General features: G+C 39.2%; 1 protein-coding gene across 5 annotated transcripts in view; it reads left to right on the top strand.

The window, feature by feature from the left end:
• Nucleotides 1-27,357, top strand: part of TEX2 (testis expressed 2) — a 54,762-nt gene that overhangs the window by 11,443 nt on the left and 15,962 nt on the right. For 2 of the 5 annotated variants that reach the window (XM_026861041.1, XM_026861044.1), the window contains 5 exons: nucleotides 12,015-13,669; nucleotides 21,021-21,221; nucleotides 22,863-23,181; nucleotides 24,353-24,600; nucleotides 26,931-27,080. In XM_026861041.1, coding sequence (XP_026716842.1) covers nucleotides 12,015-13,669; nucleotides 21,021-21,221; nucleotides 22,863-23,181; nucleotides 24,353-24,600; nucleotides 26,931-27,080 — 2,573 coding nt within the window. Of the gene's footprint in view, nucleotides 1-898; nucleotides 951-1,059; nucleotides 1,121-2,528; nucleotides 2,684-12,014; nucleotides 13,670-21,020; nucleotides 21,222-22,862; nucleotides 23,182-24,352; nucleotides 24,601-26,930; nucleotides 27,081-27,357 lie in introns of those variants that run through there. The other 3 variants (XM_026861043.1, XM_026861042.1, XM_026861045.1) reach the window with 3 other exon arrangements.

Here is a 27,357-nt window from a genome sequence, read left to right as displayed (position 1 = left end):
CATAAGTCAAAGCAAAATTTTTCTTACCCTCCTAATAATACTGCAACTCAAAATTTAACATGATTACCTGCTCAGGGGTTTCAGAGAAGTCTGGAAATCTAGTCCATAAGCCATTTCCTTCCAAAATAAGATCATGAAGAGCTTTTTTGTTCATGTGGTGCTGATTTATGTCTCTTGCCTTTGCAGTTTTCAGGTAGTATGAAATGTTGGTAGTACCTTTCTCCATTACTTTGTCATGGAATCCAGTGACAGGCAAGACTACCCAATGAATGGCATAGAACTATTGGCCTCTCTAACTGCTAGCAACAATTTTTTTAAGAAACCTTGCAGAACAGTCTGACTTCTGGGTTGAATTATTTTTTAATTGCTTTTGTCCCACCACTTCTCAAACTCAATTGCAACTCTGAGAAGACTTGCATATTACAAGGTCCTATTTGTTGACCTTTTCCTAAGCTTTTTTGTCCTTTGGACCCTCTGGGGATTATGCCTGCAAAAACTTCTAAAAATCCTGTTCTATTCTATCTGGAATGTGGTTTTGGCATTTATCAAAGACACTTTTTGCTTTGCTTGGGTAGGTGAGATGCAAGGAAATAAATGTAATCAACATGCCCTCTAACAGTAGTTCCCTATGTTAATAATGATAGCTTGCTATGTATCTTCAGGTCCTTTAGGTTAATTAATTTTCACTTGTTAAGTACAACTACCTTTCTAGTTAAGTATGAATATTTTTTTATTTGTATTAATTGCAGATGTAGCCCTTCTTCCCACAGACAATTTAAGCTTTCTGAAAGTAGCCTTGCTTTGATGAGTTGTTCTTGTTTCATTTTGTTGCCAACTGCCTGGGGATCCAAAAGTTGGAAAGGTACCACCAGAGCTGGAGGATGAGAAAGATCAGAAACTGGATAATCCTCAGATGACTGGACTGTGCCTGGGGCATGCCAGGGTCCTAGGTATGTGAAGTAATCTAAATTTCTATAGGAAATTCTGTATTTCTTGCACTTCTCACAGGGTCTAGAGTGGTTGCAAAGGCAACAGCAGTGACCTGGCTGTATTGGAAGAGCTGGAGACAGCGTGATGTTTCTGGCTAAAGTTACCTTGGTAAAAACCAGCAGTTGTCCATGTGAGTAACCTTTTGTAGATGACAACGTAGACATTCCTTCTAGCTGAAGCATATTGAGCCATCCGTTCCCAATATGTGTGCAAAGACACATTCACAGGTGTGTGGCAATGTGGGATGGCAAAAAGTCTTGCTGACACTTGTGTATATGAAGTTGTAAGGACTTTGCTGGTAGAGAAGGGGGCTCATCGAGTGCGTGAAGTGTTGCAAAGATACTCCACTTGTTTGAGTGGGTCTGTGAGAGGTTGAGTGGAGACATTCCTGCACTCCCCACCGCCCCCTGCTTTCCTCCTGCTTTGCCATTGTACCTTTCTGGAATATGTAGCATCACTGGTCTGTCATGGTTCTGTAGCTCTTTAAGAGTTATTACCTTGCTGCTTTCGGGATGTGTGCTTATCCAAACCTAAATAAGTATTAAATGCTTTAGTCCTGTATAGTTAAACCAGAGAATACCCCCTTCTCTAATTTTGAAAACATCTGAGACATAAAGAAACCATGATTGTGTGTATATTTTGCTCTGTCAGGTAAAAAAGCCTTAAAGCACCTTGCATGCTAATCCTCTGCAAAATATGAAATCAAAATGAAGGTTGTACATAGGAAATATGAGATTTGATGAATCATTAAAAATCCACTGGAAAAAAAAAACAGTTTAGATACCTATGGGGTATGGTTTGTAAATCTGTAGATTCCATTCCTTTTTAAAATGATTTTTCGTAACTGCATTTTATATGAAGACCTAGAGTTTGAATTATTAATTGGTGCTGCTCATCTGTGTATCTGTGTTTAGCTTCATGTGGACAACATTAATTTTTAATACTTTTGCTGTTTTCATATGAAGGTGTATGATGATCATTCTAACTTTGCAGTTGCTGTGAATATTGACTGACTGTTAGTGAAATGAATGTAAATGTAAAGTCCTTGAACACTCACTTGTAGGCATTTTTACCTATTGATGTGCATTTGAATTGTTGGGGGAAAATGAGCCTGTAATACAACTCTGATAAGGCCTTTTTATTTTGGGATTGAAGGCAGTTTAGTTTACTTCGTTTTGGAAACATCTTTTCTCTAAGTCAGTCAGAATTTCCCCTAAAGATTTTATAGTAACCTTTAATTTAATCAGTGATGCAGACAGCATTTTCAACTGTGGACTAATCTGCAGAGATTTTAGATAATCTTTCATCAGATTAATGAGGAGTTGATTTTTTTTTTTCCACTGAGATCAAGAGGAAGAGAGTTACAGTGCTACGTAGTTTTATATTCTACCTCACCACTTACCTTCTCAATAGGATGTAATTTTTAATGGTTAAACTTCCGATGTTTTATTTGTCTCATAATAAAGCATTTTCTGTTGAGATGCTGAACTTTAGTCTCTCTTCTGTTTTAGAAGAGAACAAACGCAGCAGTTGCATATTTATTGCTCAGGATTGCTAAGGGACCAGTGGGTTTTCTACTCCCATTTGACTTGTCAGGGTGACTGAAGAGAGTGCTTCAGTCAGGTAGTACAGCAGTTTTAGAAAAGTGGAAAAAAATGGCTTTTGACTGTGACAAAATTGTTTGCCTCTTTCTTTCTGTGAGTATGCTCTGGTTTAAATGTATTTATTTCTAAATTTCGTACTTCAGGAGTTTCAAATCTAGGTTGGTAAGCCTTTGTTGTTCTGGGACATTTCTCACTCAAGACCAGATGAGGTTTTGGGGTAGTTTTGATGCCAGTGACTAGTTACCTGGAAAAGACAGCAATGTATGATACAGGAAATTACTAAATCTCCAAAATCTGTAACGTGGGGATTTGCTGGTGGTTTTGTTGTTTTGTTTTGTTCTGTTGTGGGAATTAGGGAATTAGTAAAAGGTCCCTTTGAACTATTTCATGAGTGTTTTGGAAGGAAAAGATGTTGCTTGCAAGTATGAGTGATAAACAAGAATAAAGTAGTTGATAGGAGGAGAACACGTGAATGGAGAAATTATGATGTGCTAGACTTATTCTTATTGTGCCAAGAGGGAGTAAATGTTCTCTAATGAAATTACACTCTGGTGCAGTTTGAATGTACTGCAAAGAGCAGAAGAATATGTTAGTGAAAGTGTGAGTAATCTGAAAAGAAATAATTATAGTTTGAGTTGACTGCAAGGTAAAAGGAACTTTTTGCTGTTACGACAGTTCTTCTCACAGTGCTTCTTTCAACGTGTATCATACTCAGAGTATTGGGGAGCTTCACCAGTAGTATTGCAGTTGTTTGGGAAACAAACAGTCGAGGTTGTGCTGATATTGAGCTGTTGAAGAGCTGCACATTAAAAACCAGTTTCTAGGCTCAACTTGGGGCTAACGTTACGAATTTTCACTCCAAACCTCTTCTAGCTTCTCCATTGAGTTTCAGAGTATCAGTTCTGTTGCAAAATAAAATCTGACCTGTAGCAACTGAAGAGTACCGTGCTGATACGATGGCAGGGCAGCAACCTCTGTCTAGGCATGACATCAGGTTTGTTGAACTGCAGAAGTCCTTCTTGCCTCAGTGTTGACAGGCTTCAGCTCCCAGCTCTGGCAGCTTGGAAGTGCTGCGCTAACTACCAGAGGCGTGCTTTGCTAGCTGGTTTTCTGTCTCACACTTTCGCAGATTTGCTGCTGCCCTGTTCTTAATCTAGTGCTGATGCATATTGCTTTATTGGAATAGAGTTGTTTTGGGACTGTGCCTTGCTTCTGAAGTCCAGCAGAGAGGCATTGTTCTGTGAATATGACCTTCAGGTTACGGGCCGGGGGGACGAGGACCCTGTCCTGCAACAGCAATTCATTCTTTTTGCAGAAAGCTCCTGGTGCTTTTGTGTTTCTATATGTTCTTGTTTTTAAAAGGATAAATGTCACAATATGTAGCAAAATAAAGTGATTCCTCTCTACCCACTGTTTACTGTTCTTCTGTGAGTATTGCATGTTTTGTTTTACGCTTTAATGTCTTTTATTTCTTCTGTTAGGGGAAATGTTCAATTTTTTATAAATAATGCTTCACTTTAGTCTTCAGAAAAAAATTAAATAGGGAGAAGTTAGATTTTTCTGAATTTCTGGACATTCTTTAACTGCTTAGCTTTTTGTGTTTGTTGAAATTAAATGGTAGTGCAGCTTTACGAAGTTTTTGGTGTAAGTGATGTGTCATGGAAGAAGAATAGGAAAGAACAGTTTCTCTGCCTTCACTGATAAAGTTAATTATTAATGTGGTAGCTGACCTTTCTTAGATCTTTGGGGAAGATGTTAATACAGAATAGACTCGCTTAGCTAACATTAAACAATTTTTATTTGATTATTTTTGAAGCATTGTAAATAGAAGTTTGTATTAAGGACCTTATTAGCAGCGCCTGTCTTCAAAAAAATAAAAAAAATCTGGTAATTTTGAAGACTCCTTATTTGCCATTGCAATTTACTTGACCTTTCTGTCCTAGGCTTCACTAAAGAACCCTTCTTATTTATCTCTGATAGGTTTATAGTTTTCATTAGATGTATCATCTCATTGACAATACTCTAAAATCTTGCCTAAGATCTTTCATTGAAGTATCCCTGTGTACCTAAATGCTGGTTATTTAACTTGGATTATTCTTACATTAAAATAATTTGCACAGAATTTTTTTTTTTTTTTAATGAGGCTCAGAGAACTCCTGATGGAGGTGTTTTAGCTGTTAACCAACTTAGTTGTGACAACCTGGTTGACCTCTGTTAGAGGTATGTGCTGTGGAAGGTCTGTGTGTGTATATTCTAGTCCATAGTGGGTGGCATCATCTGCTTTGGCTGTGATCCTTGTGTTGAACGCACTAGACTACATTCTTTTAATAATACTTGATACTGATATAAAAGTTTTCATTTGTGTGCTTAGATTTAAAACAGGTTTTATTGGGGTTTTGTTCCTCTTTTTCCCTGCTCTGTATCGCAAATCCAGTTGTGTGAAATTGAAAGGTGAAGCAAAACTTCCTCATACTCCTGTTGGAAAGTGAGCTTTAACGTGTCTTCAGGCTGGGTAACTAGATCCCTGACACAAAGATTTCACAGGGCTATTGTGTGACAGTAATTACTAATGCTCTCTATGTAGTTCATTTAAAAGTAATGACTAGTGAATGTAAAAGGAATAATAGATGTTAACCATGGAATACATTAACTCGTGGAGATGCCAGGGGAATGTAATTTGTCATAATTAGAAATCTGAATGGAGATAGGAAAGGATGTTTAAATTTGGGGTTTTGTATCCTTTTTTTGTCTTTTATAGTATAAATCTGCGGAATGAGATTAAATTTATGTGACAAATAATGTCCCAGTAGCTGTGGTCTGTGAGGTCATTCTGGGCAAAATGGGAACTGGCCTTCTAGACAACTTCTGTGGCAAAGCAGTGGTAATGGATTATTGGAGATGTAAACTTCCAATGATTTAAAACTGCTTAATGATAAGGCTCACTAATACTGTGCTTTGTTTTGAAGGACATGAACTTAAGACTTGTAGCTTTTTAGAGAAGGAATTTTGCCTGATGCCAAGACCTCTGTTATTTATCTTAAGTATAAAGAAGAGCAGCAGTCCTCCCATATCTCTTAGTGTTGAAAGGACGATACTGTCTGAGTCTCTAGTAAATCAAGTGGAATTTATAATTTCTGAGAGCAAATACGAATTTCACATCACATTGGCTTGTGCAGGTATTCTCAAACAGGGATAATGTAGCATGCTTCTAGTCTGGTTTGGGAGCAGTGGCGTAATGCGTTGGGGTGGTTCTGTGTAAGATCTTCTGTAGCTCTTCTGTAGCACCACATAGATGTTGCAAAGATATCTAAACCAAATACGCTACTTCTACTTCCTACCAAATGGAGGATAGATTTAGGGTATGACTCATATAGCTGCCTTCAGTCTGACACTTGGAAATTACTATTGAGTAACCCAAAATAATAAAAATGAGCCCCACCAGACCTGAAGAACAACTGTTTTTTTTTCCCCAGTCTAGGGGATGACAGTGTGCCAAAGCAGGAGGTGCCTGTTGGAAAGAGTGCTGGCACAGAAGGATTATTGGGGAAAACAGAAACGTAACCAGTTAGAAACATCTTTTCTTTTGAACAGTGATGGCAGTCTGCATGAAGTCAAATTGTGGTATTATCAATAATCAAATTAGTGGCTTCCTAAATAGCATTTAGTGCTTTTTCTTCTGACGCAACTGACAGATACAGGGGAAAGTATTACAGTGTTTTTTAATAACCTTTAAGACTTATCAGGAAAGGAATTTCTGTTTTGTGGAAAATGGGTTGGGTTTTTTTTTGGTCTGTGTTTAGTAGCAACGAGCAGGGAAAATACTCTGACAAGTTTTGAATCTTGCTGCAGATTTTTATGAAAGCATTTTACTAATATAGCATACCCTTTCCCCCTTGTGTAGATGTTACAATAAGTAACAGCAGTGTGATCGGAATGGTTGGCTGTTGCAATATGTGTGAATTTAGTTACCCAATCTGTCCTGTTTCTCCAACTGAATGATTACGAAAAACATTGAATTGCGCTACTGAATATCCCTTAACTAGTAAGTGTGCCTAAATCGAACTAAGCGTGGTGTATGCAACTTTGACCTGTTTTTTAAGTCAGTTCTTAGTTCACTGATTTGTGTGTTGATTGAATCACTTTCTAAATTGTTTATGTGAAAATAATTGCTTTGCTTTATCTATAAAGTTGACAGTGTGATTGTTTAAAACGGGCACTTCAGCGCACCATGTTTTTTTCTCGGTGCCGTGAAGTAGGTGGTTTCTGAGGCTAAGCTGAAGAAGGGTGTGTGTGGGGTGTTTGTCCACTGCACGGAAAAGGAAGAGGGTTTGCCAGTTCTGGAGAAGGCTGTTTGTGCTGTTGGGCAAAAGGACAGATTGCTTGGGTGCTTGGCTGTTTCTATAATCACTCCCAATTAGTCATTGCTGGCATAGGTAAGAGCACATGTTACTGTAGCAACACTTATAAGAGGTGTCATGGCCTAACTTGACCTGGTGCTGCCTAACACCTGGCTTCTCCCTGGGTGTCCCTGTTTGTCAGCAGGTGCATCATGGCGTGGTGGAGACGTGTTGTCATCTGGGTAAAAACGCATCCTCAGCTCCTGCTCTGTACTGCCTCGCTGCTCGGTAGGAAAGGGCTGGGCAAGAAATATTTTCGGTTCCCAGGCAGCGTGCATGCACTGTTTGCCTGGCTTGCTGTTCCCTGTTGTTGTAGTGCCTTAAAAGCAATGCCTGTAGGTGAGGATTATAAACTGCTGTTATGTGGGTGATGGGGGTGCAGTGGTATAACATAAGAAGTAGAAGTGACAGTAGTTGGTTGGCAGCTCTCTCATTTTGCTCCAAAAAAGCATCCAAAGTTGAAACCTTTGGGGGAAGGGAATTATTTTCCAAGCAGCCTCCTTCCCTTCCAGGTAAAAATTCATGTTTGAATAATTTGAAGCCTGAGGATGTAAGATTATTACTGAGGCCTGCCTGCTGCATAAATAAAACTGATACCTTACATATTCAGAATCAACAACAACAGGAAAAAAAAAAACCAAAACACTAAAGAGGCAGCCAGAGAAGGTGGGGACAGTGTGGCTTTCAAAAGAAGGATCAGTGAAAACCTGTTTCTGCAAGTATTGTTGTATTCTGCAGTCAGTTCAGAATTGTGCCCCTTCAAATGGAAACGCCAGGTCTTCAAACAGCTGGGAGAGGAGGTAAAGGAGTAGGAAAAGGGGAAGAAAGTGATGAGAACATAGCTGGAAATCAGTAGTGAATCTGTTAGAATGATTTAAGGGTTAAAAACATATGGTTCAAGAACCTGATGAAATATCTTTGTTATTAAAACTGAACACCTAGTGAAAGAGCTGTCAGGAATGGTAGAAATCAGGGATGTTATTGTGGTATTTGCTGTGAAAATGCTTCTCAATACCTACTTGAGAAAAAAACCCAAATCCTTCACAATAAAAAAGAGAAATTGTGTACAGGAATGATTGGAAACATGGGCTTGCCCAGAGCAGGGGAAAAATTTCTCCCCCACAACACAGGATATGGGAGATTACTCTCAGTAGGGTATCTGGTGTATTGAGTGGTTAGAATTGTTTGGAATAATGTTGAGAGAGGGCTGCTGTTGTAATCCCAACTGATAGTCAGAATGTCTGTAATGAAATACCTGCTGATGGCCAAAACACACTGCTCTCTTAAGTAAATAGCATGACAATATTTCTACTGTATTCTACATTGTTTTTTAATGTGCCAATTGTTTGAAAATTTGATACAAGACACACCTTTGAACAGTTGGGCTTGGGAAAAGCATGAACTGCCTTGTAGCAAAACCAGCCTATAAACAGGGTTGATTATAAAGTTCCATCAAGATAGAAGGCGGCCAAAAATTACACTTTGCCCAGATAGAAACGGTTGTTCCTGCAAACCCGTCCCCTCAACTGAAATATCAGTTGGACCAGATGTTGAAGGCATTGAATACTACAGAGTTATCTTGTAAATTGTGGGCTAAGGATGCCAAATTGCAAGCAGTTGGATTATGGTAATGTTTTGCTGTGGCCCTGTTGATAGTGCTGATTTAAGAATGCTTTTATAAGACATATAAGGTATAGTAATATGTTTAAGGGTAGGCAAATATTGGCTAATCAAGAATTTCCTTCCTTTCTGTGTTAACTAGCTAATCATGATGTTAAAAAAAAAAATCTTGCTTGTTCAGTAAGCAGTAAAATCTTTTTTTCAGTACATTTGGTGTGTGCAAGTAAACTTCATCTGTTTCAGGTAATTAGCACTGCATTAGCACAACATGGCAACTGGTGTTTAAACACAAGGTAATTAACTGTGCAGTGTAAACACTGTGCTAAAAAGCTAACTAAACCCATGAATTTCTATCTGATCGAAAATAACACACTAGAAATGTTATTTGGGGGTGGAGCCAGTCAGTATTTTTCTCCTGTGTTGCTAGATGAGTGATACACAGTTACTGCCAAATGGGGAGAAAAGGTCTGACATTTCAGGCTGATATCAACCTTGTCTGCAAGTGCAGCTCCTGTCTGGTGGCTTTTTGGTTGGTGTTTTGTTTTTTCCTTCCTTAGTGTATAAATGGCTCAGTTACCTGGGCAAATGCGTAGGGGTTTTTGTACTTAACAGATTTTGGTTTGCTAGTCTTTCAGTTTCACAACTGGCACGAAATGTTAGAGATGTGTGATAACTGATGGTCCAACACTAGGGAAATGGCAATAGAGTTGGATACATAATTTGTCCAGTAGTAGGGGGTCGTGTCGTCCCATCCCATCCCGTCCCGTGTCCCCCCGTCCCCCCCCCCAAATAAATCTGGGTCTAAAAAAATTGGGAAATTTGCAGTTTGAATTCTGTGAAATGGAACCATGTCCATAGGAAGCATGGATTCTGTATGATGCTGGTTCCCAAGTGTGCTACTCCAACAGGGAAATGAAAGACCAAGTTACACATACATATGACTGATAAATGCATATCTAAACTTCTGAATAACTGAGAGTTCTTACTATTGGGGTAAATAACTACTTGACCCACAAATGTGGCAGGAAGGGTCACAATCTGCAGAGTCTTAAGTGGGCTGGAGGTTACACCTCCATCACTGAAAGTGAGTTTTCCATTTAATACTTTGACATATCAGGTGGATTTGGGGGAGGACAGAAGAAAACAGTTCTGTGATAAAAGCTGAAGCCAGAACCTGATTTTGAGGCAGAATTTTATCTCTTAAGCAGTTTGTCAGAAAAATTATTAGGTGTCAAGTGAAGGTTCTTTGAACCTAGACTGGCTCCCTGATGATTACAGCAGAACTGGGACTAAAAACTGAAATTTAAAATTTCTGGAGACTTTGCATAACACAGGATAGAGTCCAGCTCCTTCCGTACAACCTGTTTGGGAAGCACACAAATGCTAGAAGCAAGGAATACACTAGTCAACAATTTATGAGCCATAAAATGGACAGCTATATTGTGTAGGAGGTTGTGGCCAGATACTCACTTCTGTTCCAACATTACTGGATAAGCTGGGTCACAAAGATCTGCTATTTTAAAATGTTTAACCCAGCTCATTTTACTGGCAGGTTAAAAAATGTTAACATGAACAGCTCCATTAGCAACTATAAAGGGCCACAACCTTTAGTAGGAAGATGATGACAAACAGGTGGCCCTGGCTTGCTGGATGATACAGTCTGATATCACAACTGTTTGTGAAGTGCACATTTCTTCACCACCACATAATCATTCTTCTGAACTGCTCTTTAAGCGTCAGCAAAGGCCTCTCATTAATTCAGCTTGACAGTTTGATTACAGCATTTTAACAGCTTCTGAAAAATAATTCAGTTACTGAAGTGGTAAACTTGCTGCCTTGACAATGAAGATAAAGTGCTGCCTCACAGCCAGAAAGGCAGAGCTAATCTTATCATTCCTGATCCATCTTTTTGTATGGTCACCAGTGCCTGGGTTTCAATCTGTGGTATTTCCTCTCCATGTAAATGTATGCTAAGTTGACTTTCATGGCTCAATAAAATGCCTGAAATAACACGTAGATATAGTTGATGTAGAAGGCAGGTATGTTAGTGTGTCTATCACATAAGCAGCCTCTGTGCTGTACTGATTAGAGATGAGTATTATCAAAAAGTGAGTGAGAAGAACAAGTTGCCTGAAGTGTCCTTACGCATTCTTACAGCAAAACTGCTAGCAGTAATAAATTCTTTTGGTATATATATTATCTGAGGTAGATCTCAAACATGCTGTATCTGCAGAAGTCTGACTCATGTCTTTTTGAGAACCGTTAGTTTGATACTGTCTGTTATTTGAAGTGTTTGAAGTTACTTCATCTTGCTGTACTGGGGTTCTGCTGACATACAGCTGTAAAGGATGTCTAGTCCTGGAATTCAGGAGGATAACTATTAAGGTCTGTCCAATTATGCCTGCAAGTATTGGACTATTGGATATCATTTGTCCATGGCTTGCAAAAGCCAGAAAAGCAAAGACTGCATAGAATCATTTATGTTGAAAATGACCCTTAAGATCATCAAGTCCAGCCATAAACCATGATAACACACATGATAAAATACAATTTAAATCTCTACTTCCTATAGACCAGTTCAAACAGGTATACATGAGAACATACTGTCCCGCACATGAAGACTTTTACATATTTCTGATCTTGCTTTGAATTTCAAATTTGCTTTATTTAAAGGAAATAGAAAGTATAGTTAATGCTGTACGTAGCAGGAACTGAGAGTTAGGAGTGAAGAATTTCAGTGTGCTGGGGTGGGGTGGGGCTTCTGGAACTCATCTAGTGGGGAAAATAGGAAAGTGACACATCAGAGATGAACTGTAATTTCAGAACACTTGAAGGTAATTTTAACAGCACAGCACAGCGCTTCTTAATACTGCCTTTTTTGTGCTATGTGGACATATGTTACCTAGCAAACAGTAACAAATATCTGTAATTTTGAGTGTAAGTATCTTCCACTCTTTTTTTTTTTTTAATGGAGGTTGTTTTTTTCCTACTAAACTTGTATCAGATTCTTCCTTCAAGATCATCTTAGAGGGTTTGGTAATGCTCTCCATTTCTATCCATGATTGCCAGTTGTCCTAAGCATGCTTTTCTCCTTGTCTTTCTTTGAATCTGTTCTTGCATTCAGTGATAGTAAGGATGAGATGCAGTTAAGCAGATGTGAAGGGGATATTAACTAAAATATAGTTGGGGGTTTTTTTTGCAGTCAAATCTACAGTCAGTTTCTTCAATAACAGTCCATAAGTTGACTAGACAGCTTTAAAGACAGTGATACAAGGAGTGTCCAGAGTGTTTGAATTTTTGACTGACCTGTTGACTATAACCTGTCTCTTGTGTTTGGCTTGATGCTTGAAAATAAGGAGGGGGGAAAAAAGGCATTTAACACAGTGTTACATTTTCTTCACAGACTCTGACACATCTCTGGGACCTGCAATGACAAGTCAGAACAGTAGCCATGCAGAGAAAACTGGTGAAATGTCCTCAAAGCAGTCAGCACCAAAAGTGCAGGTCCAAAGATCTGTCTCCCGAGAAACCATCACTATTCATTTCTCTGCATTTGGGAAGGAGGAAGAAGAGGAGGAAGAGGAGTTCAAGGAATTTCTTGATGAGGAACTAGATGACCAAAGCATTGTAACAGCACTTGAAGCCAAGGAAGACCTCTGCTTTGAGCATACCGGCCATGATTTTTCTGGTCCAGCTACCTCGCTTAACGTGGCCAACTCTGCATTACTACTGTCCTCATCGCCTGCAGTTCTGCCAACTGCAGAGACTGTAAAGCTGTTGGATTCTCCTTCCACATCCCAAGTATTCAGTGCAGTGCCGCTAGCCCTGTCTCCATCATCACACTCATGTCATACAATTAGCTCATCAGGTGCACCACCACCTGTGGAACAGAAATCCAGCCTGTCGTCTTCCCCATCCTCATCCCCTTCCAGATCAGTTATCTGCTCCAGTGGATCATCCACAGTTTCTAGTTCAAAGCCTTTTAAGGGTTTAGTCAAGTCCCTTTCAACAGATGTGGAACCAAAAGAGCCCACCCCACCGATGCGACATAGACAGTTAATGAAAACCTTAGTGAAATCTCTATCTACAGACACTTCTAAACAAGAATCTGAAGCTGTGTCTTACAGGCCACCTGACTCAAAACTGAACTTGCATCTGTTCAAACAGTTCACTCAACCTCGAGCTACAGGTGGTGATTCTAAAACTGCCCCCTCATCTCCATTAACATCCCCCTCTGACACTCGTTCCTTTTTTAAAGTACCTGAAATGGAGGCTAAAATTGAAGATACTAAAAGACGCCTTTCTGAAGTAATCTATGAGCCTTTTCAGCTGCTCAGTAAAATAATGGGTGATGAAAGTAGTAGCCACAGGCCCAAAGCCTTATCTTCAAGTGCTTCAGAACTCTCAAACCTTTCCAGTTTGAATGGCCATTTGGAAAGCAATAACAACTACAGCATTAAGGAAGAAGAATGTGATTCTGAAGGGGACTTCTATGGAAGTGACTCCAACCTGAATAGGAACGATCAGTCAAAAACGGCTGAGGAACATGCAAAAGAGACAGAGACCAAAAGCTCTCAGTCTGCAAGCACAAAGGACCTGAGTTCCAAAACTTCACTCATACTTGAAAAATGCTCGTTGTCTGCACTAGCAAGCAGAGAGGATGAGGAGTTTTGTGAACTGTATTCTGAAGACTTTTCCTTGCTAGAGGATGAAAGCAAAACTGATAAACCTACTGAAACTTTGTTCGATCCAGAGATGACTGAGGAAAATGGTACTATGCTCAGTAGTGAAGATGAAAACAATCCGTATGTGCAGCAGCCTAAAATACCAGTGAAAACTTTATACTTCTTAACACTGTTAGTCTATGCTTACTTTATTATCCCTCTCCCCGGCTACTTAAGTGGACTCTTACTTGGAATGGCCCTTGGATTTATGATAGCTGTCTGTGTGATTTGGGTTCTTACTCCACGTACTCATGAATATATCAAATTGCATAGAAGTATGAAAAAGCGATGGAATACAGGAGCTCTAGACATCAAAGAACCTGAAATACTGAAGGTGAGGTCATGTCATTTTGTGTGTCTGTCTGTGGGCATTTTTTTGAGTAGAAGTAATAAACTAGATTTATTGTGAAGGTGTAAATGAGCTGAATTATCCCCATTTGTAAATACAGTATTGTTTTGGGGTCAGGCGGCTTTGGCAGGGGCACAAATGGTTTAGTATCTAAGAATATGTTAAGACTTCAGTATCCTTGAGGATTAGTAGAAAACCAGAATTGCTTCAAAAGTAAAAGGGCAAATGTTTTTGCTGATGGATTTGAAATGATCCAGCTAACTACTGAGAGCAAGTAGTGTTTAGAGTGCAAAATAACATTTGTGCTTGAAGCTGCATCTTGTGAGATGTATTTTGTTTATGGGGTATTTTACTGTCTAGGCAGTAATTTGTCTTGTCTGTTCAGTCTAAGCAGGTTCAAAAGCATTGTGTTCCAGTAAAGCATAGATGGAGAACATAAGGATTCACCTCAAACATTAAGCTAATTAGAATGGGAGGAGGAATGAGTGATAAAAGGGACATACTCATGGGTTATGATGTTTGTGGTTCTGCATGCTGCTATCTTGAATATTGTACTGTATAATCTGGATTACAGTTCAGTAAAATACATGCCTGAGAGCTGGGTTTTATATCAAGCTCTTAGAAAATTTCTCCTCCCTCCTCTTTGCCCTTCTCCATCTCCACTTCTTGTTCAGATACTGCAAGCTGTTGTCATTTCATATGTCTGGCATGTTGCTGTCTGTCCAGTTGTGATTCATACAACCACTCAGTTACTTCAGTGGCTTTGTGCTGCTTCTTTGTCCCTGTCCTGCCACTCCTAATTTCCATCTCTGGTGAATTAAAATAATATTTTCCCAATTTCAGAATTCTGAGTAATAAAGCATCTACAAGTTTCTGATGTGCACTTCAGAATGATAGTGATACAACCTTCACTTGATATCACTTGCTTATCAGAGTATTTGTGAATGCTTTCTTGCATTTGTGTAACTATTAAATCCATCCTGAGCTTTCTGAAGGTGCATCTCCAGTTGTATAACAACACAAAGGTTGCATGAATTTAAATTCATACTGTATTGGTTACATGCTGTAGAATCTATAGTGCTAACTGATAGCTAATCTCATGTTTAGGTAACAGAAAAGTTGGAGAAATGGGGTATAAAAGCCAACTTTTGCTGAATACAGGCAGCAATTGCATGCCCATCCCTGATGCTACCTTGGTGGTGCCTGCTGTTCTTGAATGTTATGAGTTGTGGTCTTTATTTGCTGTTGCAAATGCAGACTGAATAATCATGCCTGCCCAGTTGATTTACCTGCTGCTTATGTGTACAGGTCTTCACAAACTTTTAAGTTCTGTTCTTGCTAACTGGGTGCTGAAACTCTGCATATACATTTGCCTTGATACTTGAAAGCTTGTAAAGATCCTGATACTCACTGTTGGCTGGTGTTAAGATGGCTTTTTGAGGAGTTAGCTATTATTTGGGAACCATTAAACTATATTTTAATGCTTTTATCCAGGAGATACATTTTATAACTGTAGGCAAGAAATGAACTGTGCAGAGAAGTCTGTATGAATGTAGATTGTTTTATGTGACCCGATAAGTATTTCTTGTGCTCATTAACACACAAAGTAATTGTCCTTAATATGTAAAGCCCTGTAAAAGGGCTCTTTAATGCTTCAGGAGTTTAAAAACCAGCTCAGTGCCCATATTGTAGTGGAACATAATGTAATGTGATTTAGCAGATTGCAAGTTATTATTCCCCCTGCATACAACTATTTTCTGTTTGCCTCTGTCAAAATGAGCACTGTTATAGTTTAGATCCTCTGAAAAATGAGATAAAGATTTTAATCAGTAGCAAAACTCATGTGAATATAGGAAAATTCAAACTTGATGCTATTGCGGAAAGATGTTCTCTTCAGGACTTGGTTTTGTGTTCTGGCCTGAACTGCTTTCATGCCGTTATGATCAAGGCTATGAGTAAGGTCCCTTTATGGGGCTCCAGGAGTTGGGATTATGCCAAACTGCTGTCAGGCTATTTTTGTGCAAGTACGTGTGCGTTCTCCCTCGTGTAAATATTGTCTGAGAAGTTCGCATTTCCCTGGTTTCAGGAGCTAGTGGAAAATTCTCCACAGCGATTGCCGAAATACCTGAACATTGATATTGTCTCCCCAAAAATTGTTCCTTTGCAGTGTGAAAGAATATAACAGTGTTATGCTGGTTAGTGTGTGCTTCTGTAGATTGCTGTGTTTATGTTGCTCGGATGTCTTTGGTGTAGGAGGGAGGAGCCCTGTCCTGTCAGAAAATGCACACAAACCCACTGCAACCGCAGTGTATGTTTTCTTATCTTCTTACTCCCTTAGTCTTCAGTTCTCTGGCTTCCTTTTCCCTTTTTTCTCTGCCCACATTTTTTTTTTTTCCTTCTTTAATGCATTAGTCTTTTCTGGCTTCCTTATTGGCCTTCTCAAGTGTGCGTTCCCTTGTGTGCTGGCTGATACAAAAGGTTTTAAGTAACAGCTAAAATGGAAATGATGATTTTACCCGTTCCATTAGAACGAACTTTTATGAGAAGATACTCACTATTGGCAGTGTCTGCTGGAGAAGTGAAGCTTTTTCAACCACAGCTGTGCAGAAAGAGGAGGCTTTTTACCAGCATGCTGTTCCTGAATATCACCCAAGGGATTTCATGTTTGGTAGTGGCCTCTGGCAGACAAATGTGTTTTCCAGTCAAGGTGGAGGTTACTTTTACCTACCTTGGACCTTTTTAATGTCTCTAGATTCTCTGTCAATAAAAACTTTAAAAATGCATTACATTTTTCCTCATTTATCAAGCAAAATACTATTGAAGTATTATAAAAATAGTGGTAATAAGAAGGTTACTAATACAGTTAGTGTGATTTGAATGATCAACAGTCTTTCATGAATTGCAGTGCTGGAGCATTTGATTGTATCATTTAAAGATAATGGATATAACTCAATCTGTTAATATCACTGAGAAACTCTGGAAGCAGTTTTAATCCAAATTTGAGTTTGTGTTGTGAAGTTGACTTGCTGATTCTTTTATTTATGTATTTGAAAATATCACAGAAGTAATGATTTTTATTTTTATTTGGAGACCAGGTCTGTCCCCCCAGCCTTCTGGGTCCCTCGTAAGGATCTTTTTTTTGTAGTTCCCTCCACCTCCCCTCTCAGGTTAAGGTCTGCCTGAGATCTTAAACTAAGGAACATTAAAAAGTGGATACTCTGCAGGGCCTGACTCTGCAGTTTTTACTTGCATGAATTTTGTTGAACTTCAGTTGGAAAAAAATTTGCAGCCCAGAGCCATGAAAGAGGAAAAGTGAACCAGGGTGGCCCTTTTAAAGCTGTTTTATGCAAGTACTGTTGTTCCACAGACCCGTGCGTAGCCCAGAGGGCCAGTACAGTTGCTGGTGCTGTGTGATGTGCTGCACTCAGAGCCAGCTCAGTCTCTGCTGCCTGACAAACAGGCCAGATCCTGTTAGCACATGTATGGGTTTTTGAATAGTAACTGTGACCTTTGCTATAAAAACCATGCTGTCCAATATTCCAACCAGATACTTTTCCAGGTTAGTTACCAGTCAGATGGTGAGGCACTTTCTCCTAATTTCAGCTGTGAATTCAGAGCAACTGCTGACCTTTATAAACAGAGGTCACAGGATCAGTGTAAATGGCAAGCAGCTGCAGAGTAGCATATGACTATGGTCATTGTCCTCCCTGAATTACTGAATTTCTTATTTTAACAACTTTGCTAGTACAAAAAAGACCCATCATACAGTCACTCCTCTCCCATACAAGGAAATCCCATTGTTATTTCAGCAGTTGGGGAAAATTCATCTGTTGCTAGCACGTTATGGTAACATAACTTCTCTGTTTAGATGCATTGCAAAACGGTTTCCATAGGCTGTGAATCTTTTGTTCCAGTTTGTTTTTTCAGAGAGAGGGGTGGAGGTATTTCTGCTAAAATTGTTCTTAGAATGCAGGAACTTCAGAATTAATTTGAGGGTTTCTTGGATAACCTTCTCAAAAATATTTTTTGTGGTAGATGAAACAATTTACAAAAATTAAAATTGTTGAAGTGAGAAGGCAAGTGGTGTCATTTACCCCATTAACACTGAGTTATATGGGAGAAAGAAAATTCCTGCAGCTGTCACACATTCAGATTCATTAATAGAGTGAAGAATTGTCATTTGGTGAAGTATTAACATTTCACTCTGTCATGCAGTGTTTCTATATGTTACACAATAACTTGAAAATTGAGTGCAAAAAGGAAACTGCATCCTTAGAAATTAGGAAACTAAAAATTCATGTACAAGGAGGATTTGTATTAATGTGGTATGGTATCTCATCCTGACTGTTGGCTAGGTACTGTCTGAAAAGAAAGCCCCAAGTATTTTAACTTATGTATCTTTTGGGTTTTTTGGGCTCTGCCTCAAATCCATGAAGCAACCAGTATCTTCCTTGTCTAGAAATCACTATGTAGGCTGCTACGTTAGATGGTAGATGTATTTATGTTCTGCTGGCTCTAGATTTTGTACATCTGGTACCTTAGGCAGCCTGAAGTCCAGTGTTAAAAGTCTTGGACAGGTTCTTCAGTTGCTAGTAACCTGATGGTTGTGCTGTGAGAAGCAGTGTTTGCACTTCTGTTGGGTTTGTTATGTGCAGTGAGCAGGGAAGGCGGCAGTACGGGGTTTGAAAATTGTGTGTTTGGCAGATTATACAGCTAATCCATTTGTTTGAAGTAGAAAGCCTGGGCGCATGGTAGGGATCAGAAAAGCAGGTGGGACTTCCCAGGGCTTCTGAATGCCAAAAGAGAAGCAGGAATACACAAACTGAGGAAGCAGAGATTCTATTTTGTTTATTTTTGTCCTTTAAATTCAGTGTGTCTTGCTGCTGGGAGGACGGTGGCAATCTTGAAAAGGACCTCTCCCCTGCTGTTAAATTGTGTAGGGTAAGGAAATCTTTTGGCAGAAGGGCTGGTACTGCCACTGTTATAGAAGAAACAGGATAGGAAAGGTGCTGGTCTAGTTGATGACATACTGGATGCTACCAGAGATTCTCTGAACTTAGTTAAGTCACTTAATATAGGCTGGGCCCACCTCTTTATTGCAGGTGTGGCTAGCTCAGCATGTGCTGGAGGCATAAAATTAAACATGGCTATAGGTGTGTTGGATAACAGCCTTATCTACAGAGAAGGTATAGCAAAGTATCCAATGTGTGTCCCAAGGTGGTCATGTTGTCTCAACTTTTCATCTTTGAAACTAAGTTCATGGATTTTTACTTCTTACAATGGTACACAGCAGTCAAGAGAGTGATGTGTAAATCTCTTCTTGTTTTCATCACTACATGTCCTCTGCTCAGCTCAAGTGCTGGCATCAGAAAACCCCAGCTGGTTCCATCTCAAGAAAGATGCTAAAGAAACTTCTCAGTGTACTCTGACCTTCCTTCTAGGGTACCACACATACCCAGAGGTTTCCAGGTTTTCCTACTGAAAATAACTTATTGCAGTTACTTATTGTAACTTACTACAGTTATAAAAAGCTAAGCTTCTTTTAAAGATCCACTTTCCAAGTCTGCCTTTTTCTTTGTGCCAGCTTGTGTGGTCTCCGGCTGAACTGCTTTGCAGGAGAAGGTGATAAACTTTAGACAGCAAATTTTTGTCTGTATGTTTGCCTGGCTGCAGGCTCCAGACTTTGGTGTCTGAGCTAGAAATAGCTTGGAGATCTGAGCCGGGGGGCAAGCAGGAGTCTCTCCAGAGATCTGTGGGCCATATGGATATTCCAGTTCTGCAAAGAGCGAATGGCTCATGGTGGCTTTAGGCAACTCACATGATATCCTTGTGCTTCAGTAAGTCCAGCTGGAGTTCCTGGCTGAAAATTAATTGCTGTCTGCTCAAAGATGTCTTGGCTTAATAATTTCTAGGAAAGAAATAGGATGTCCTCAAACATGCATCAACCCTGCTGTGCAGAACTTTGATGGTTTATAGAAAACTCCTCGTGCATTGTATTTACTGTATGGTAGTTGTATACGCAAAGCTGCTTCAAAGAGCATGCGTTGGTATAGGTATTTCTGTTAATAAAAGAGGTAGTCTGCTTTGGAGCTGAGCAAAGATGAATGACTTAATCTTTCCTGAACATAACAGTAATGCTAATTTATCTAGTTTTTTCAGGGTTTATAGTGAAAATGGATCTAGATGTTGGAGTAAGCAAAACGTAGATATCACTGTTACTATGGCACCCAAGAAAGAGTATGCTGTCTACCTTGAGAAATTATATAGCAGTGAAGTAAATGAGAACTAAAATAAATTTTACATTTCTATGTGTGGGTGGAAGCTTCTTTAATAAGTTTAAATGTTGGAGCAATTTCTGGGATGTTTTGCATAAGGTAGTTAAAACTATTTTGTTTTGAAGAATACTAGGGATGCTCATTCAGTGTGCCCCCTTCGCAGCAGCAGGTGCTCTTCCCCGTACTGTACTTGCCTAGGTATTTGTAAAGATGCTATTCTACTTCATGCTCTAGGGTATGTATAAGTCTATCTCCTTTGCTTTCTGTTGACGTTAATGAATACTGAGCATGCTGAATTAAGGTTTTGATGTGCAGGTAGAAGTAATTATCAAAGTATGTTGTAGGGCAGGTTAAGAGAAGGAAAACTTGTCCTCCTTGAATGAGTATTTTGGCTTGTCTTCTGCCCTATTTATCATCTTTCATTTTCTTGAAGATGTTAGAGGAGTAAGGTCACCCCCATGGTTAGAGTCAGCACTTACAGCCTTGTTACAGCAGGGCTTGTTTGTTTGATTTCTTTCGCTGCACAGACATTTAATCCCCATGTGTATGACTGCTGTGGTGTAACTGGGCAGTTAACACATGTTAAATGATGTTAAACAGTGATGGTGTGTTAAAATAAACTCCATTGTGGTCTTCCACTCGGTCCTTAATAGTTGGTGATTAAAATGTCAGTGCTGACTGTAAGCAGACAGACTGTTTGCTCTGCCTTGACTGTCGGTGATGAAAATGTCTGTGTTTGCTGTAGCAGACGGGCTGCTCTTCCCAGCAAGACTCTGCAGATCTCTCAGCACCTCGTGAAGATGAGGTGGAGGAGCACTGCACTACATATACAAAATGATTTACTCAGAAAAACAAGTTGTGTTCTTGGGATACAGTCTTCATCTCACGCTCTCTCAGTTTAGTGCCACCTCATTGAGGGTGTTTACTGCTGTATTGTATTTGTACTGTAAGTGATGTCACTTCGACAAAAGCTTGGATAATTACTTAAATGCTTTGTTGTATGTGCTGTACTTGGTTTTCCAGCAGTTTAAAACCCTGATAACAAGTGTTTTCTTCTCTAGGGATGGATGAATGAAATTTATAATTATGATCCAGAAACATACCATGCTACGTTGACTCACTCTGTCTATGTGCAACTTGAAGGAAGCACCTTAAGACTTTCAAAACCCAATAAAAATATTTCTAGAAGGGCTGTGTACAATGAGCCAAAGCCTGAAGTCACGTATGTCAGCCAGAAAATTTATGAACTTACAGAGAGCAAGGTGAGTGTGCCTTACTCATATCTGATTTTAACAAAGGTTGAAACCTTGAAATTTCTTTCACTCCTCTAGTTTCATGTGCTGTCATTATGTAAACAAAACTGTTGTCGTGACTAACTTGCAAAAGATTGTGCTGGGGAGGAAGATTGAGCTGGGTTTAGAAAAAAATATGTATTTACACAGTAAAGGAAAAGTATGATTTTCCTCTGTCAGTTCAAAGCAGAAGTTAACACATGGGAGTTCAGAGAATTGTTCCCCATACATTAGATTACTGCATGACTGTTCTGAAACTTGCACCAAAATGCATAATCTTTGGTTGTCTCTATCCCAAGGCAGTTCAGATATTTGCATTTCACTGGAAGGGGGAGTGTACATTGTATATGGATGTAAAAGAGGAGAGCGAGATGTGGCTGGGACAGACATGACTTGCTGTTGGTACCCACTGTCTAGGGAAGGGGATAGGGATTACTTGCGGTTGGAAGAGTGCCTCAAGAACAATGCTGGAACAGTTTTCCTACGTGTTATTTGCCTCTCTCACGTCTGTGAAGAGTTGCCATGTGAAGTTGATTCCATTGGCATTGTATTAAGTAATACATCAATACCCCATGATTAAAAGAATGGATTTTTTTTATGTGCTGCATCAATAGAAGTCCTTGGCAGTACAGATGTAGGAGGAAACTATGCTTCAATTGACTGAGAGAGTTAGAGAGGGAGAGAGACCAAGGCGACAGTGAGGAAAATTTCCCTTTGTTTCCCTGAGTCAGTAAGGGAAAGGAGATTGCTGTCAGCTCTGCTTTCCATTAAAGGAATATGGTGAAAAATATAAAGCAAAAACTTAGATTCCTGCCTATTGCAGATTTGTTTTCCCATAATGAAGACAAGCAAAGCTGTCACATGCTACAGGAGCACTTAACTGACAATTGTTCTCCATGGTATTTAGAAAAATTTCCAGTACTTCCCCCTCCTCCCACCCCCGACTGGTTGCAAAAGTGCCCTGAGTATAATAAGCAAATTATGGCTGTTCTCCAAGGTATTTACCCAGAGTTTTTGGAGAACACGGGTAAACTCAGCCCCTAGATTAGAATTTTTAACTCTTATTACTCTTATTATCACTTGCATTGTCTCAATTCTCTCTGAATATTCCAAATTTAGAATATAATTTATAAATAAAGGAATAAAATTACTTTTATTCCTTCTTACATAATTGATGTGAGAATCACTTGATGTGAGTATGGCCAGCTTCAAACACTCAATTTCATGAGGTAGGCCTAAAAAGTTGAGTTTTAAGTCTCAGTTTAGATTCTCATTACCTACCCTGTGGTCACAGAAAAAGGTTCTTGTTTTTTCTGTTCTTTCTGCATAACTATGAGAATAAGACCTTTTAAGTGAACGCTGAGTTTTTCTATGATTGTAGAAGTCTAAACTACTTGAATGGTCCTTGTTTTAGTTCCAAGGCTATGGCTCACCAAAGACCTAGTCACAGCAGTGGGCTCGACATCAACTATACGTTAAGAGTCAGCTAAACCCGGCAGATAGAGTGCAGGATCTGTATCTCTCATGTTCGTATGTTCTCTGTGTGACTACAGAAACACAGAAGATACAACTGAAAAATAAATTAATTTAACTCTTTCATTTATTCCTCAGATTTTCCTGGTTCCTAAGAGTCTGGCACGAAAACGGATTTGGAATAAGAAGTACCCTATTTGCATTGAACTTGCTAAACAGGATGACTTTATGGCTAAGGCCCAGACTGATAAAGAGAATACAGAGGAAAAGTTATCTGCTGAAAAAGTCGACTTGAACACTCAGGATGGAGCAAAGTACACTAGCCAAAAGGATCAAGTGCTTTATCTCTTTGGAAGGACAGGTAGGGAGAAGGAGGAATGGTTCAGAAGGTTCCTTCTCGCATCCAAGCTGAAGTCTGAAGCAAAGAAGCCATCCAGTTTATGTGGGAGCAAGCCAGGTATTGCACATTTTGTTTTCTAGTAAAAGTGTCTGTTAAAACAAACAAACCAAAGTTGCGTTTTCTCAGTGGTAGTTATAGCAACTATGGAGCCATAGTGATCTTTACAGACAAATAGTACTAAAGACACTCTTGTGCTCCTTATCTTGGCCTCTCATTCCCACATTCCCGCCCTGCCTTTTCCTCTTGGCTATATACTTGGCTATATGCCCTCAACTATTCTTACTATTTTTAGACTGGTTTATGTGAATACACTGTTTTTCAGTGACTGTAACAACTCTTGTAATTTGTTGAATTGTTCAATCCTTTTTCTCTCCATACTGTTGGAACTGATGTCAATATTTGCAGTATTACACTCAGACTTCTTATTGGTTGTTCTTCCTTCTCCATCCTTCCTTCCACTCCAGTCTCCTTTAAAGACTAAAGAGCTTTTTCATGGGTTAATGTCACAGGCAAACATATTTTTCAGTTTAAATAAAAAGTTCTGTGCTAATATATATATCTGAACCAACAAACATGTTAGTCTACAGTACTGATCAAATGTTTGACATGCTAATTTAAAACCATCCTCTGATATAGTTCTATATCTGAATGACTCATGCTTTTCTGTCTTTATATATTCTCTGAGAAGCTTTTAAAAATTGCTTAACATCATTATTTCTGGCACATAACTTCTTGAAATGCAAATGCAAAATTAATGGCTAATTAAAATTCTAATAGTTAGATGCTTTTGACAATCCTTTTAATTGTAACAGCCTGTAATTAAATTAAAAAAAAAATATGTTCAGTTATAGGTACATTTTAATCATCCAACTTTTATTTTAGGCATTCCCTATCAGGGCTGTGGGGAATTCTGCCATATGTTATGCATATGTGAGTGTCCACATTTAAATATGCTATTGATCAGGTGAGTTTTCCAGTCTCACATCCTACTGGGTGCTGAATCATACCAAATATTGACTAATATGGGTTTAGGACCACCTAAGCACACAGCAGTGGAATTTACTTTTACCCTTCAAAATGAGAAAGCACTACTCTGAGTGGTCTCTTTTTTCCAGAATAAATTATATCTGCAAACTAATTTTGTTCCTTTAAGTGTTTGATCACACGCTCTGCTACTTGACTGTCAGGTTCTTTTTTCAGTTAAACAGTATTGTTCCTTTTAATTTAGGGATCTTGCCAACACAGAGTAGAAGCGATAGTCAATCTGGAGTTCTCTCTCACAGCCGGAGCAGCAGCAAGGGAAGTGCAGAAGAAATTGCATCCCAGCCGAAGCACAAGGATCTGGTTGGCAATGTGCGGCAGAAAATGCTTCTGGACTACAGTATTTATATGGCAAAGTGTGTTCCACGTGAAAAGAAAAGCCCTTCAGGTAGTCCAGTCCTCAGTGCAGACAGCAGCCCTACAGCTGTGAAAAAGGTAATACTTTTCCCCAAAAAGATGTATCAGAGGTGGTGATATATTTTATCTTGTTAACTAGTACTTTAAAAATCAATTATATAGAAAGAAAAATTAATTTCAACTACAGGTGGGCCCTAAACTTTATAAAGTCAGTGTGGCCTTCCATGCTTGCCAGTTCTCTGTTGACCATGCTTTCTTCTTAAATATAACATAGAAGTTTTTCACTAGTTTAGTTTGATTTCTTATTTTCCAACAACTACTGTGGTCCTTCTGACCTTTCAGTGTCTTGTACCTAAAAGATTGTACAGCTGAAGGCAATATATCTGTAGATTTTCTTCATTAGGAATGCACAGGTGTGTCCTAAAAACCATTGGTCCCAAAATAACTTTTATCTTAAGGTTAAAACAAACAAAAAAACCCAAACAACTCCCCCCGCCCCCCCCCTCCCCAATTCCATGAACCTCACTTTTCAGTAGTAGTAGTAAAAAGTTAGATTTTTCAGTGTGTATTCTAAAGCAGATTGAATTAAAAGCATATCTTTGAGGTCATGGCTCAAGTATAAATTGGAATTTGTCGGTAGCAGTTTTTCAGTGCAGACATTACACTACAAAATGTGTTTTCAGCCCCACGTTTGGCTTTGTTCGTGCTCTCTGGACCACATGAAGGCAGTGCTTTTTGTCCTGGACCTGAGAACTGTTTTTCTGTTGCCTGTTTCAGAAAGTGCTTAACCTCTTTGATTCTTCTCAGGAATGATGTCCTGGCCCAGATGGTGTGAACAGGGTTAGGATTTGCCTTCAGTATGTATCTGATGGTCGTCTGCCTGTGGCTTTGGTGACAGTGGGACAGTTTTTACTGCAGTATACCTGCTGCTTGACTGGGGGACAGAAGTGGAATTGGCTCTTGCATAGACTGCAGCTCGATTTGGACAGTCTTGCTCAAAAAGACATAAGGCATGGGTGGATGGATTGTATGATTTCAAATTTTTTTATATGTCTTTAAAAGCAATCCTGAATGGCTGATATGTTAGTATTGTGTAGTACATAGCAGTGTAATAGCAAACAATGTCTAGCGCTCCAACAAATCCTTTGGTCTCTTGGACTGCATTTGAATCACTCTTAACAAAACAGAACTTTAAGTACAGCACTCTTAATAAATAGATCCTTAATGTTAAGTGTAATCACTATTCATTTAAAAGATGTAATTCATGTCATGCATCTTTGTTGCCAGACTTTCATGAAATGTCCAGTAAGGAGTAGGAGGCCACGATATAGCATATGAATAAACACATCTTGTGTTCCCCCAGGAAAAAAGATATTCTAGCCCCTGACAACCCCTGAAGCAGTGATGAATTTGCTGCTGAATCTGGCACGTGTCAGAAGTCATCTATAAATAGATCAACAGTGCTGGCAGGAAACTTGCGTCACAGCAGAAGCTACTAACCCAGCAATTCTGCCTGCATGAGGCTGCAGCCATTGGGAGCAGTTGTTGCCAAGAAATTATGTCCAGAACTGTAGCATTTACTTGACTCCTCTTAGCACTGCTTTTCTTCCGGCGCCAGGTTTTCTGCCTCTAAAAACGGAAGGCAAATTCTCCTTTCATTGCTGGCAGTTGAGGGATGTTAAGTGTCTTTGCCTTTTCTTCATGGAAACCTCCTGGTTTTAATGAAATACATGATAGCATGTACACGCCCAGAATTATTCAGCTGCCTTTGCTTTAATGTCTATAGTCAGTGGTGCAACATCTGAACTTGTATCTCCAAGTATTTTAAGACCAAGACACAGTCCTCTTGGACTGTAAATAAAACCTTTAATGCAGCAGAAGGAACAGTATATTTTCCTGTATCCTGTATACAAACACTGGAAGGAAGAATTTAAGTCCCTGTACTGCATTTGTGTTTCATCTATTTGATGTTTCTCAACTGGATTTAAAGATGTGAAATTGGGTCTTGTTTTCCTACTTTTTGACAAAACAGAAGAGGAGTAGAGTAGCTGTTCTAGATTCTGTTGGGAAGAGAGAGTCTCTCTGCTGCAGACACATTTCTGAGTCTGCCCACTCTGGGTTTAGCTGCATTTTCTGTCAGAGGTTAAATTACACACAACTTTCTCGTTTCATTGCCAGAGATGAAGCTGTATCTATGTGCTCTCATTCACTCTGTTGCATGTCAGGATGATGACAAGGGAGCTCATGTCAGGCCAGCTGATGTGCTTGTGAAGCTGCTATCTGTGCTGTGCACTTGGTGCTCTTACCTAACCCAGGCTATAAATCCAAACTTCCTAGGGTAAATGAGACCTTTTCTGACCTTAGTTTATAGAATTTATAGAGCTGAATAACCTGCTCTGTGTTTTCAGTTACCAGATGCCCATGTGGAAGCTGAAGAAGAGGAACAGGAGGCCTGGGTTAATGCTTTGCTTGGAAGAATATTTTGGGATTTTTTAGGAGAAAAATATTGGTCTGATCTAGTGTCAAAGAAGATCCAAATGAAACTTAGCAAAATAAAGGTAACTAATCTGGAGACTTGCACTACATATACCTTATGGAGTAAAAGAAACACATAGTCTTTGAGTTTTAAAACAGTAAAACAAACACTTCACACTTAGATGTAAAAGACAAATAAATGTGATACAGGGTTCCAGTTTGCTACCTGTTTCATGGTATGATCTCAGCATGGTAACTTTGCTGCTTCAGTTTCAAATTAACTACACCTGGATTAACTATTTATGAAGTTTTTAAGTAAAAAGTAGAGCTATTATTGTATTTACTTTAGGGATAAATAGA

This window comes from Athene cunicularia, assembly GCF_003259725.1.
Source record: "Athene cunicularia isolate RWA chromosome 18 unlocalized genomic scaffold, athCun1 chr18_part1, whole genome shotgun sequence".
Classification (NCBI taxonomy): domain Eukaryota; kingdom Metazoa; phylum Chordata; class Aves; order Strigiformes; family Strigidae; genus Athene; species Athene cunicularia.
This window is presented reverse-complemented; position numbering and strand designations above follow the sequence as displayed.